At 34.1% G+C, this 14734-nt stretch overlaps 1 protein-coding gene across 11 annotated transcripts in view; it reads left to right on the top strand.

Annotated features, from left to right (window-relative positions):
• The window catches only part of Disp1 (dispatched RND transporter family member 1), a 195207-nt gene that overhangs the window by 119832 nt on the left and 60641 nt on the right, over nt 1–14734 (top strand). For 2 of the 11 annotated variants that reach the window (XM_048809328.1, XM_048809332.1), the window contains exon 2: nt 13246–13320. The exons of 6 other annotated variants lie outside the window; for them this stretch is intronic. Coding sequence is in view for 1 of the 5 variants with exons in the window: in XM_015483609.2 (XP_015339095.2) it covers nt 13162–13320 (159 nt within the window). In the remaining 4 variants the exon portion in view is untranslated. Of the gene's footprint in view, nt 1–440; nt 546–12123; nt 13321–14734 lie in introns of those variants that run through there. 3 more of the 11 variants (XM_048809330.1, XM_015483609.2, XM_048809331.1) reach the window with 2 other exon arrangements.

Here is a 14734-nt window from a genome sequence, read left to right as displayed (position 1 = left end):
AAATATGAACTTACAAGTTAAGAGTTTATTTGAAAAAGAAGTTGATCTATAAGGTATTTAAATTTCTTGAATTATATTTCTTTTATAATTATATCTTTATTTATTTAACAGTAAGTTGTCCTTAATGAACATCCTTCACTTTGCTTTTTCTCTTTCTTCCTTTTAGTGTTTAACTTTTAGTATATATATAAAAAAATAAAGTTACAAGTTATTAGTGTCAGTGAAGGAGTAGATAAACCTCCAACCTATGTATTTTATTTTTATCTCAGTAGTAGAGCACTTGCCTAATATGCATTAGGCCCTAGGTTTGATCCCCAGCACTGCAAAATAAATAAATCGGAATCTCTTATTAATATTTTTTGGGGGATAATTTTTATAAAATCTGAGTTTCAAATACTTCTTGTTTCTGTACAAATTTGTGATTCAAACTTTTTGTTTAGATTTAGATCCAAATGGGAATGACTTGTTTTAGTTTCGAATTTGTACTGGAGAGTGAAAATATTTTATTGTTTTCAAAGACTTTCTAAACAACAACAAAAAATTCGGTAAGTAAGATCTGCTTATATGACTAATACTGTTATGTATTTGTGTTAGTCAGCTTTTCATCATTGTGACCAAAATACCTGGCAAGAACAACTTAGAGGAGGAGAAGTGAATTTGGGGCTCGCTGTTTCAGAGATTTCATAGGTCTGGTCTGTGGTGGACTCCATTGCTGTGGACTCCATTGCTCTGGGCTCAAGGTGAGGCAGAGTATCATGGTGGAAGGTGCATGACGGAGGAAGAAAGCTGCTCAGCACTTGGCAGCTAAAAAGCAGAGAAAGAGAGTACTTGAGCATTTGCAGAAGAAACCAGGGACAAAACATAATCCCCTAAGGTATACCTGGGTGACTTGCTTGCTCTAGCTACATCATTCCTGTAGCTTCACTTTGGACTGGAAGCAGAGAGAGTGGCTTGCAGGATGGCCAGATCGTTACTCAGAAAAACAAGAGGGAAAGGGAACCAAAAAGTTGCCAACTACAGAGCCTCCAAGACTTTTTATGACCATGGAAAGTAGCTTTACCCCAACTTTCATGAAAGGGTTTCAAATAATAATTGCTATCCAGTGGTCTATTCAGATTGTTAATCCATCAGCTGGATTAATTCACTGCTGGGGTTGAAGTCTAATGATGTCACCTCTGAAATTCCTGCATTACCACATGGACTTTTCAGGGTACACCTCGTATCTAAACCATAATAGTCTTTTTCTTACCCAGGCTTATGTAAGCTTTCTCTGATTCCTGGTGATCTGAAGGATATCATTAGAATCTTGGGTTGTGTAAAATTCCTTACTCCTCTATTTGAAGTTAGTCTTGATCAAAGGGACCAAGATTTAAGTTTGTAAAAGGAACTTTTAAAAAATAGAAACTCTTTTAGGGGGATTTGTGCAAAATGCTCATTTGAACTTTTCAAATATATAACCAGAATCCAGAAATAAATGTGTATTACTAGACACAGATTTAATTGCCTTGGAAAATATATTACACTGAAGGGATATTCATTTTATGCTTTGAAGTTGAGTTCAGCAAAAAAAATTTTTTTTCTTGTGACCTAGTGAGATCTGTACATTATTATTATTAATTTGGATTGCAAGTTTTCTCTGGAACAACTCAAGGGGTTTTGCCTTCAGAAAGAAGATGATACAGGCACCAGGATCTTAAATCCTGATTCATTCTGTTCACCTCCCTATTTCTTTTCATTTCCCCTCTTGAAAGGGGTGCAGAGTCATTTATCATTGTGATAATAGACACCACAGATACTATTAGTCATGAATATAAGATCCTCCCCCACCAAGAAATCTAATGAGAGATTCTATAAAATTTAGTCCCCCACAGATGTAAAGAAGTTGAGATCATGGTACAAAGACCAATAATCTTTCCTTTATTGACTTTCTAAAATCTGAGTTCAGTTGTCCTGAACTCTGTTTCTGATTTTTTTTTTTTTTTTTTTTTTTTTTTTTTTGGTCAGTGTATTCCTATCAAAAGTGACTGTTGTAGTTTGGATCTTAAGTGTCCCCAAAGGCTTGTGTGCTGTAAGGCATGGTCCCCATGCCTTTGTGCTATTGGGAGGTGGTAGAACCTTTAAGAGATGGGCTAACAGGAGTTTTTCAGGTCATTGGGACGTATCCTTGAAAGGGTAGTGGGACCCCAGGCTTTTCCTCTTCCTCTTTTTTGCACCCCCAGTCATGAGGTGAGCAGTTTTACCACACTGTCTGCCTTGATATGCTGTCTCACCAAAGGTCCAAAAGAAGCAGGGCCAATTGATCATGAACTAAAACCTCCAAAGCTGTGAGCCAAAATAAACCTTTTCTCTTTGTAAGTTAATTATCTCAGGTATTTGTTTTAATGACAGAGAGGTGGCTAATGCAGTAATCATCATTACAAATATAATCAGACATTGTGAAAAACAATTGTTTCTAAAAATTGCACTTTGATGTAAATAAAAGGTACATTTTTAGCTTCATACAAGATTAGGGATTATTTTAGAGATTCGTGATAATTCTACTTGTTCTTATAAGGGGATCTAAGCTTGATCCTTGAGGCTGGATATGACTCCTTGCAAAGCCAGCAGGGTGTGGATGTGTATTACCAAAGCATTGCACTTGGCAGAAGAAGGAATGAATACTGTATTGCCTAATATCCCATAGGGATGGGAAGGGGGATGCATAATGTTCCTTCTTAGTGATTGAGAGCTGTGTAATGCATAAGGGAGTGTGACTTGAGAATAATAAGTAGAGTACATACTCAGGAATTCCTGATCACTGACTGAAATATACAGGAAAGCAAATACTGTTGAGTGACTCAACAAGGCAAATAATCTTAGAAACAACAAAGAACTTCCTTATTTTATTTCTGTGGCTCCTCGACATTTTTTTTTTTATCTTTCATTTTCTTGTATTATAAGGTATTGTCAATGACAGACCTTTGCAAAGTATAAATACTGAATATTATTAAATATTGTTAAATATTAATAAGCATTGTGATAAATGTCTCTTTTCTATTTAAGACAAAGATCATCTTGGTGATATCCTGTTTGTTAATATAACTCAGAACTCTGATACAATGATCTCCATAGTAGATAAAGTGCTTTCTTGCTACCAATAATGGCATAAGATTATTTTTTGTTGTTATGGCTTTGTAATTTTGATACAGAATGCATATCTATCCCTTTTGCTGTTTTTACATTCAGTGCCTGAACCAATGCTTGTTACCCATATCACGGTAACTTTCATTAAGATTATATTGTGAGTTTTTAATAAAGGAATATAGATATTTAAACTCACCTTATATATTTTCATTTATGTTTTTTTTTTGTCAGAAATATTGCCATCCTAGGTTATTTGAGTAATGCTTAAAGTATGTTAACAAAGAAACCTGTGAAATTTTCCTCTCCAAAGTTGTTTAAAGTTGAGGATCCTTTAAATGATTTCTGGAAGCTTTATCTTGCCCTGGTTACAGCATTCTGAGTCTTTTGGGGATGCCCAAAAGACACATATCATAGTACATGAATGATGGCTTGATATGGTCATAAGAATAGCTGACATGTCATGTTCATGCTTCACAACACTGGGGCATTTACTAGGTGTATTCTGACAGATGACCCTGAAACATCTACCATTCATAGGTGGTAATGTCAACTAGGACTTGCCTAGACTTTCAGTATTGGGGTTTACAGTGAAAATGCCAAATATTCCCTGATCTTGAAGACCAGTCATTTTGATGGATTTGTTTCTATGGTGTTTTGTTTTGTTTTGTTTGAGACAGGATCTTACTATGTTGCACAGGTTGGTTTTGAACTCTTAGGCTCAAGTGATCCTCCTGCCTCAGCCTCCCATGTAGCTGGGGCTGTTGACATGCACCATCATGCCTGGTGCCATTTCAGTGTTTTTGAAGTAGCATTTCTCAAGTGGCATTTCTGACCTTCATAACATGTTGCCCTTAAATATATTGAGATACCCTTTTGCTTTATGGCACTTAATCCTAATTTCTAATGTATTCCATTTATAAATGAGTTCTTTCAGCCAGGCCTTTGTTTGGAGTCTTAACACTGCTATGTTGGGATATTTTAAAAGAGTTTTTAAAAAAGACTGAGGTAAAATATTCTACTGAAGTTCTCATATTCTTAAATTTTGATATAAATAAATATCCTTTCTCCTTTCCCATTTATTATTTCATTTCTTATCTTTTTACAGCCATCTCACAGAATTTTATTTCATATAAACAAGTTTCTGAAGCTGGACCTAGCATGACATTTATAATTTTGAACTGTTTGAACTTCTCAATAACGAATGCATGTGTTTTCAACATATAAAACAACTCCCTCTGCATTCGTGAAATACCTTGCTCTGTGTCTTCTGTCTTAGAGTTTTATTCCTTGCCAAAAATAATATTACCACATATTACAAAAAGAATAAATGAATAAAGGGGATTTGAATTTTATTTCTTTTTTCCATACAACTTCATTTTACATCAGAGGAAGTGATGAGACACAGTATTACTTAATCTAAGCCTTTAGCAATGATGACAGGTGTTTGTATGCAGATGACACATTTATTTTCCTCTAAAGTCTAACTTTTGGAAAATTAATTTACATGTATTTTTATTTCATGACATAAGAAAGTAAATGTAACTTTTCCTATAAATATTCAAAGTTTAGCTTATGGAAATTTTGAGTTTACTAGTCATAACCCCTCTTTATATATGAATACCACATTCATTTAGATTCAGTTTAGTTTGGTAACAAAATACAACTAAAACCATTAAAAGAATGTTCTAATTAGATTAGAGTCAAAGCAGAGTGGTCTTCATTTTAGGAGTAGATCTTCTGCCAAAAGCTTCTATTGTAAAAGTAAAATATCACATTTTGAAATCCTATATTGCAAACCAAAAATATTTTGGAAACTTTCCAGAGCCTGTGAATGCATTGTGCTTTGTTTTTAAATCCTCATGCATCACAGGATTATATTCTTATATGATCTATCTATAATCTCACTATTTTGTTATGGCTGAGGTGATTCAGCTCATTTTTTATATAAAGCTATCAAATCTGAGCCACATAACACTATGCTTTTTGTGAAAGAAAGTTCACCTGAATTCTAGTATGAAACCTATAATAAAGTGACCTGCTTGAGTTAGTTTTCCCTTTTAAAACAAAGATTTTGTTTTTAAGTACTTTTTTGGCTTGTGTAAGTGGGGGACTTTTATTTTTGCCTCTATTTTAGTACTTTTAAGTTCTTTTTCTTTGCAGTAAAATGAAAGAATACCTCTTCCCCCAAATCTACTGATGTTCATACTTTTTGCTTTAAAATATGTACTACAGTTTCCAATCTGTTAAAATTTTTGATAGTTTATGGATGAATTTTAAGTAAATTACATTCTACATGACAAAATACATTATTGACAAAATGCATGTAGTTCCTAGTTTTTAATCTAATCAAGCAAAGGATATAGGGAATAAAAGCTAAGATTTCCAGATTCGCTTGTTTCTAAGATGCTATTAAGGAAATCATATTGCTGCAATAAGATTAATCGGTTATTGAGTAGAAAGTTTGTAGGCTATTCTGCGTAAATGTCTCATTATGGGAGAAAACTTTTTTTATATTTTCATTGTTTAAAAATGTTTCTGCTAATGCCAAGGAAAATCCTGCCTAAGAGACAAAACAAAATAAAAACTGCCGAAGAATAAGTTTGTATATTCATCTCTGAAATGACCTCTACTTCTTTAGGGATAAAAAGGTGAAAAGCCAGTTACTGTCATTCCTTATTAATTTAGTAGTGGTTTAGTATTCAGAATTTAAAATCAGAGAATATTGCAAAATAATGTTGTCATATTTAAAATATATTGAATTGTGGCTGTTGTTTTTCTCCCACAACCATAGTCAAAATGGTTCCTGGGGTCCATATAAGTCAGCAGGAAAATAGTATTTTCTATATTGAATTTTATTTTGCAAACTACATTTCAGTACATTTATTCTGCTGAATAAAAGATATATGTGATAGTAACAAATTATAAAATGTCATTTATTCAATGAGCTTGTAAAGTATAAGCATTTGACCTACATGGTATAATGTACTTTATATCACTTCCTGAGAGGTATGAAGATAATAGAGCCTGTGCCTTTAAGTGTAGATTAAGAAGCCAGAAGAGAAATTTAAGTGACTATGATAAAAACTAAAAAATCCACATTTGCTAAGTACTGCAAGAAAGATCTTACAGTCATATGATGTAGAATAGGACCAGAGAACTCTGGTTTGGATAATCAGAGAAGGCTTTGTGGAAGACATGTTATTTGCCATGTGCTAAAGGAAAGGATGGGGTCGTGACAGTTGGAAATGTGATTAGAGGCCAGAGCTGGCCGGAGGAATGGTGTTAAGTATTTTGAGTGTGTGTGAAGCTTGTTTGGAGTAAATTCTTTTTGCAAGGGCACTGAGTAGAAAGGGGAAGAGTGTAGGGAATGGAGGGTTTTGTGCACAGGCTAACACATTTAAACTTTGCTGGGGAGACATAGGGAAGCTGTTAATGTTTTCTGGACTATGGAGTAACTTGATCAGGTCTGTCCCTTGTAATGATGAATCTAGAAGCTCCATGTTGCTTAGATTGGAAAGTTAGGAAACTATGCATAGGGTCACGTCTGTTAGAGTGTTGCAATAATTCAGGGAAAAATGAACTAAGAAGCAGAGGTAATGGAATGGAACGGATGGGTGTATGTAACAGTGGCTAGGTTTGGAGGAAGAAATGAACAAAGTTATACAGTGGTGTAAAGATCAAAGATGACTCCTGCTCTAGCTCAGAATGCAGCATAGATCAGTTGTTTAATAAATAAATATTTAAGTGAAGATTATGGGCTCAAGTGCTTGAGAGAGTGGATAGAAACAAGAAAATCAACAAGTTGTTTGATGATAATTAGATTATTGAGTTTAAGCTACTAGAAGGACATAAAACTGAAATGTTCTTAGCAGAAGCTGCAAAATGGAATTCAGAAGTTGTGATGATGTAATCAGGGAACAGCAGAGAGGATAAAGGACAAGATGGTTGAATATTGCACAAAGTTTAGAACAAGAGAATCTAAAAGATCTGCCTAAGAAAATGGAATAGAGATTAACAAAGATAATGGGAACTGAGTAGGAGAAAAGTATTACCAGCAGAATTGGGAAATGAAGAAATGTAAAGAAAATGAGTATGGAAAAGGACCTTTGAATTTCATTTTTGAAGAAAGAGTTTTATTAGCTGGTGGGTAAGGAGATGGAGCAAGGCCTGAGTATTGTCTCGCAGTGAAAAGAAAGGAAAAGTAGCCGGAGAACTAACAGACTGAGGAAAAGATTTTTTGTTGTTGTTGTTTAGACTGGAGGAAAACTTTACATTTTTTTGTAAGTAAGTGAAGAAAGAGTTGACAGACAGGAAAAGATGAAGATGGGCTTGGGGAAGGAGAATGAGACAGTAGAAGAACATGGTAGTCAGTGTCTAGAGCTGCACTGTCCAATAAATCTAGTTGCAGTGATGGAAATATTCTCTGTCTGCACTGTCCAGTTCAATACCCATGAGCAACACATGTGACTATTGAGTGCCTAAAATTCAATGCTGACTGCAACTGGGCACTAAAATTCTAGTTTTATTTAATGTGAATTAATCTAAAATTAAGTAGCTATATGTGGCTTGAGGCTGCCTTTTTGGGTAGCAAAAATCTAGAATAGTTACATCTACCTAGGGTAAGTAGTTAATTTACCAAAAAGGGTCAGACATTGTGAAAACTAAGGGACAAGTTCCAGAAAAAGTTCAAGGTAGAGATGGTAGTGTTGAAGAAACTAATGATCAGATAGTTTCCTTCTTTACCACAAGATATATACTATTACTTTCTGGGAGGTTTCAGGTAAGGAACTTGGGGGGAAAAATTTTTGGCAATGTCTGTGGGGATTTCCAGTGGAGAATCTGTGGCAGATGAGATGAATGGTAGCAGTGTGGAGTGCCCTCCAGAGGTCAGAGTATGCACCTCACTCTGCTTCTTGGGGTTGGGAGGGTGAGGATAAATGGGGAGATAGGGAGAGCAATTTTAGGGGAAATCTTTGAAAGGCTTGAGTGCTGGTCAAGTAAATCAATACTCAGCAAGTAAAAAGTAGAAAAGACATGGATAAAGACTGGAGTTGGAGGTCATGATAAGGGTAAAGAGCCAATTCTTTAGGTGTCAGATTGTGGGAGATAAATAAGGCCATACAGTTTTCATTTTTAAGAATTGTATATTTGGTATGTCAAAATATATTCTACTGTCATGTATAACTAAAAATAACAACTTTTTAAATGTTAAAAAAAGAGTGGTATATTCTGGAGGTAGAAATTTCAGTGGGAAATGGGAAAAGAAAGAAGCAATAAGATTAAGAATGGTCAGTTGTCAGATGAGAGGCATATATAAGATTGATGCACACATTTCTAAATTCAGGGGAAGAAATTTAGCACACCATGATTATTTTGGTTTTGTTCCAGTTAATTTGCAGTATGGTATTTGCTCCAAATTTGTTAACTTAACTTTGAATGTGTAGTTTTTTCTTAACCCAAATTTGAAAAGTAAGACTTGGATTTATTTTATATATTTGTAGTGACATCCAAATTCATAAAAACTGAATGCAGAGCCTGTGAGATCATATTTTCTAGTGTTTGGATTTTGTAAATAGGAGCATGTAACCTCTGAAATAAGTGACTAATTCTAGGTTATATAGCCAGTTGAGTGGTAGAGCTGAGATTGGACTTGCAAGTCTACATTGATTCCCTGTTCTAGGCTATGAGTTGAACATCATCATGTTCCGGTCTGAGGCGTCCAAGGGTAGATATCTAATCATATGTTACTCAGAAACATTAAAATGCAATATAGAATATTGTCTGTAGAACTTTCCTACGATTGGTTTTTCTGAACTCATACTTCCAAATAACTGAACTATTGACTTAACCCTACTGAAAGAAGAAAATCTTGCTGAACCATTCATCTACTGTCTACTTTAGATTATAATTTATTTGTTCCTAACTGTTTTGACATTTAACACAAAGAAAATAGACAACAGACAGAACTTCTAAATGTTAATAACCCTAACAAAATCTGGAATTGAATTTTGGGCTAGGTTCAGCTGGGAAAGAGTTTGTTAATCAGCAGCTGTTTTTGTACTTTTTAAAAAGTACCAAATGTGTCTCTCCTACCAACTCTTATTCCCTTCTCCCTACCCCTTACCCTCAGTCTCTCTGATAATGAAGACATATACCTAAGTTAAACAATCTGAGGAGGAAAAAAAAATAACATTGTTTTCAGAAAATTTTAGAACCTGTAAGCTTACTCACACTCTTCTTTTTACTCTGCCTAATATATTGAGAGACATATTGAAGTGATTAGAAATAAACATGATTATTTATGAAGTAATAATGTATGCCATGTAAAAATACCAGAAGTTTACTTTAAATTGTCTATTTTTACATGGACCTCATGTTTCAAATCAAGTGATTATATGCACAAATCAGTTAACTTTGCTAAAAATGTAAATAAGGATTTACAAGTTTATGAGATAGAGAGTTCAGGTCTTTCCTTTCTGTGATACCTTAACTAATTAAGGAGTTTCCTCTAGTAATTTATGGAATCAACAACTCTGGAATCTTTGTGTTTCTTGTAAGGGCAAACACAATTAAACAGGATATCTGCTTTTCCAAATTCAACCAGAGTACCGTTGAGATGAACAGAGAACATTAAAATACCTTCATTTTCATCTTAATTCTTTAATTCCTTATTGTCTTGGGATTTTTAGATCTTATAGCATTTGGCATATGTATGACATGAAATCACCACACTCTAAGATTTCAGGGACTGACATCATTACATTTTTACTCCAGTAAATAATTTTTCTGTTTATTCTCTCCCACTCCTTTTTTCTTCTCTAAGACTGGCTCTGTTTTAGGTATAGTTAGGAGATTAAGAAATGAAAATTACTTTTTCTACCTTTGAGGAACTCAGACATGATTTTTAATACAGCATTCTCAAAATGTAGTACAGTGTCATCTGAGGATTTCTAGAAAAGCAAATTCCTAAGCCTCACCCCACACCTTCAGCATCAGAATTGGGGTGATGGAACTCAGTAATCAGTGTTTCTGTGGCCCTTCTGGGAATTATTATGAATCAAGTTGAGAGCCACTAGTTGAATGCTTAGTTCTTCAAACCTTTTTATTTTTTTTTTATTGAGCTATAATTTACATACCCCAAATTCAAAATGTACATTTTAAAATGTACATTCTATTCAGCAGTTTTTAGTGTATTCACAAGATTATGCAACCATCACCACCATCTAATTCTGGAACATTTTCGTTAGTCCAAAAGAAACTGCATACCTATTAGCAGTCACTCTGCATCCTCTGTCCCTACCCCCAGCTTCTGGCAACTACTAATATACTTTTTGTCTTAATGAATTTGCCTGTTTTGCATATTTTATATAAATGGAATCATGCAATATGGGGCCTTTTGTTTCTGGCTCTCAGGATAATATTTTTAGGGTTCATCCATTTTGTAACATGTATCAGTGCTTCATTTTCATGGCTGAATAGTAAGTATTGCATTGTACAAATATACCAAATTTTGTTAATTAATTGATGAGTTGATGGATATTTATGTTGTTTCTACTTTGTGGCTGTTGTAAATCTGCTGTGAACATTTATGTGCAAGTTTTCGTATGAACATGTGTTTTCAATTCTCTTGAGTATGTAGACTCAATTTTCACTCTTTGTTACATCCACAAAGTCACTGCAAACACTGAATTAATTAATACAGAATCATTTCTTCTAGGACAAATACAAGATTAGATTCCTGTGAGCCTCTGGTCATATTTTCATCACATGATCAATATATAATATTGCCTTTTGTGTGATTTGGTTTAAAGACACCCTATCTAGTAAATATTGTTGATTCATTAACATTGAACCCAATATTTAACAGCACTATAACTGATGCCTGAACAAAGTTTATTTTGTATTTTCCTCTGAAAGGCACATCACAGCCTTCTTGCCTTTAGAAACACTAAAACACTAGGCAGCACTTCAGCACTATGCTTGGGGGCCATTTAAGAGCAATTGAAATCACCACCAAAAAGCACAAAAAATGTAGAGGTTCGGGGTTTAGCTCAGTAGCTGAAACTTGTATAATGTGTGAGGCCCTGGGTTCCTTCCCCAGCACTGCTACGAAAACAACAACAACAAAAAGATGCAAAAAGTGAGAAAAGTGTGGTGCTAAATTGACCAGAAAAGGGGACCTTGTTTACTATATGAGAGCCAAACAAGAAAGTGTTGTGTTGTTTGACCTCCAATGGGAATATGTGCGTCTAACAACTTAAATTTTTTACTACTCTGCACATTATCTTTTAAAAATAAGTGTGAAAAAACCCAAATATTTTAGGATTACAAGTAAATTATAGGGCAAATTTGCAAAAATGAAATCTGCAAATAGTGAGGATCAACCGTACCTAGTAGTAGAATTGCAAGGTATATGCTAATTCTGTGTTAAATTTTTTTATACTCTTATTTATTTATTTTTATGTAGTGCTGAGGATAGAACCCTTGCACATGCTAGGTGAGCACTAAATAAATTTTTGAGTTTTTCACAGTGGCTACATAGCATTTTACATTAGCACCAGCAGCGTATAAGGGCTCCAGTTTCTCTATATCCTTGACAGTACTTTTTTTTTTTATTTTGTTTTTGTTTTTCCTTCATTATGGCCATACTTAGGGGTGTGAATTGGTAACTCATTGTGATTTTGATTTGTGTTTTCTTAAATCACTCAGGATGTTGAGCATCTTTTCATAGGCCTATTTGTCACTTGCATACCTTTGGAGAAATGCCTGTTCAAAAATTTCTCTCTTAAATTAGATTTAGTGTTGAGTTGTAGGAAGATTTTAAAAAACATATTCTGGATATTAGATACTTAAATATATGATTTGAAAATATTTTCTCCCATTCTGTGATTTTTTTCCCACTTTTTTGGTAATGTTTTTTGATATAAATGTTTATTTTGATGAAGCTTTATTTTATCTCATTTTCCTTTGTGCTTTTGACGTTTTTGAAAGCGCAGTCTTTATATAATTAACTAGTCAGTGCTAAGAGAATTGTTCACACATTTTATTATTAAAGTCATGAAGAAGTTTGGTGTGGTGTGATGGTACAAACCTATAATCACTGCTATTCAGGAGGCTGAAGCAAGAGAATCACAAATTTGAGGCCAGCCTGACCTTGTTTCAAAAATAAAACTTAAAAAAAAAAAATGGCGATGTAGCTCAGTGTTAAGAGAACTTGCTTTGCATACTAGAAACCCTGGGTTTAATCCCAGTACCACAGGGGAAAAGGGAAAAAAGTCATGAAAAGTTGGATTTCATGGTTTTAATAAATTATCACTTACTTGCTAAGGGATGCCTCTTGTAAAGCATTTGTTTGTAGGTATTTATGAGGTTTTTATGTTGTGATTATAGAATCTTAAATACTGGCATCATCAGGACCATCCATTTATAAAAAGTGTGTTGGATCCATTTAACAAACTGCTGTTTTTGTTTAGGATAATTGAGGAAAAACACTTATAACTGCTTCGACTAATACTTTCCTCTTTAAAAAAGAACACTCTGGTTCTTCTTTTAAAACTATGAACTTTCTATCCCAAAAGCAGAGTCTCAAGAGCCATTTGTGAAAGAACACAAGAATCCCCGGAACTTGGAAATAAACACGGATTGGTGTTTATTTGTGTTAGTTTAAATGTAGTAGCCCTATGTGTCAGAAAACTGAATCTGTAACACTTAAGTTAGTCTAAGCAAGCAAGTAATATCAGCTAATGTGGCTTTAATCTACTAAGTAACTTTAAATCCAAAAGATCAAAGGAAGTTATAACTAAAAACAGTCCTTGGTGCTATTTCCCTGTAGAAGCAGGAAAAGGCTAGAAATTACATGTCACCTTCATATCCTGGCTTGCTGACCTTGTGCTCAGATCAAGTCCCTCTGTATGCCAGCTGTTACCATTATTAAGACCTTGCCCCGAGGGGTTAAGTAGAAGAAAAACTCTCCTATCCTATAGGCTAGCCAACACCAAAAGTTCCAGCCCCTAACATGCCTAATTCAAAGCAATCTGCATGTGCTGTCATTCAGTCTGTCCAGCCGCTCCGTGGAGCTGCTCCTGCCAACTCCTCGCTTTCTGTTGTGCTCTGTTCCTGCAGCCAGTTACAGCTGTGGCTACTGCAGTCATTTGCAGACCAAACGGAGCCAGAGAAGTTTCCTCTTGTAACAGAAAGGTAGTATATTTATTCTTGCTTCAGTGTGTGTGCATTTGTTATTTTGGAAGAATTTATTTTAAAACTGAACTTAGTTTCGAGGGTTGTATTTAAAATTCTAGCTCACTGTTTTATCAATGTAAAGTTTGAATGTCATTTTAATGCATTAAAATCTTTCGAAGTTTATCTGAATTTATAGTCTAGCACAGTAAGATAAGGTCAGCTATTTCTTAAGTTTATTAAAATGTGGTGCTTGCTTTAGAAAGTTGGAAGTAAACCTAAGATTTCAAGTACTATGTGTTTCTTATTTTGAGATTCTTGTTTAATAGCCACAATCTAAATCAGAAAATTTTGCAAATATGTGTTTCTATGATGACCAGTCGATAGAAAAAAATAGCTTTAATCACTTTGTGAATTGAATATTTTAAGAAAGTAGCAATTTAGTATCTTCCAACCTATAAAGAGAGAAGTTTGGTGAAGATACCTACTTACTTGGGAGCTAAGTTTCAACAGCAGGTTTAATTCTTATCAGTGTTCATTTCAAACACAGCTTGGTGCACACCCTCATGCTGTATTTGAGTTGATTAAATGTTTCTTGTATTGCATGCATTTTACTTGATGATAGCCACATCATGATTGGATTTACCACTTACAGTGCAAGTTGGAATGTAGTTGCTATATTGACTTTTGTTTAAAATGAGAATGGATACATTTATATGTTACTGGTAGAACAATTTAAAGGACTTCAACTTGCAAAATGTTTTATGTTTGCTTGTGAAATGTGAATTTAAAAACGTAAACAGAAAAATTCACTGAAAATCAAAGTATTTCATCCTGATTACTGATTGACCAGAAATACCTTTCCTAATAACGAGAAATAATGACCATGCTTTACAATTTGCTAAAAATTTAACAAGTAAATGTTCCTGTTGAAAGAAGAATGAACTATGCTCTTTTTGCCCATAAGAGGATTATTGTACATCATAGTATTTATAATTAAGAAGACTCCAGGGCTCTTTGATGGCTGGGAAATGACTAAACTAGGTAAATAAGCTCTAAACTAATGAATGTTACACTAGTGGGCAGAGGTTTACTATTTCCCATGGTTCAAGTGTCTCCTGACATACTTCTGCCTTTTAAAATGTTAAAAACAGTCTTTTGCATGATATTTTTTAGTTTTTAGTTTTTGCATCTCTGGTAGACTATCCTAGAATGTTTTCATTGCCAAAATATTGAATCTTGTAATATTTTATGGATTATACTTCATATGGAACTTTTTGCTTTAATATAGAAAAATAAGGGCAGAATATTTTTATGTATCTTCCACGCTTCATATAACTTACATCATAGACCTGAATTTCAGAATTGTGAACATGAACTATTTGCATTGATTATGAAAACTATATGTTTAAATATCTGAACTGATTGACCTACA

The sequence above is a fragment of the Marmota marmota genome, unplaced genomic scaffold (assembly GCF_001458135.2).
Source record: "Marmota marmota marmota unplaced genomic scaffold, marMar, whole genome shotgun sequence".
Classification (NCBI taxonomy): Eukaryota; Metazoa; Chordata; class Mammalia; order Rodentia; family Sciuridae; genus Marmota; species Marmota marmota.
This window is presented reverse-complemented; position numbering and strand designations above follow the sequence as displayed.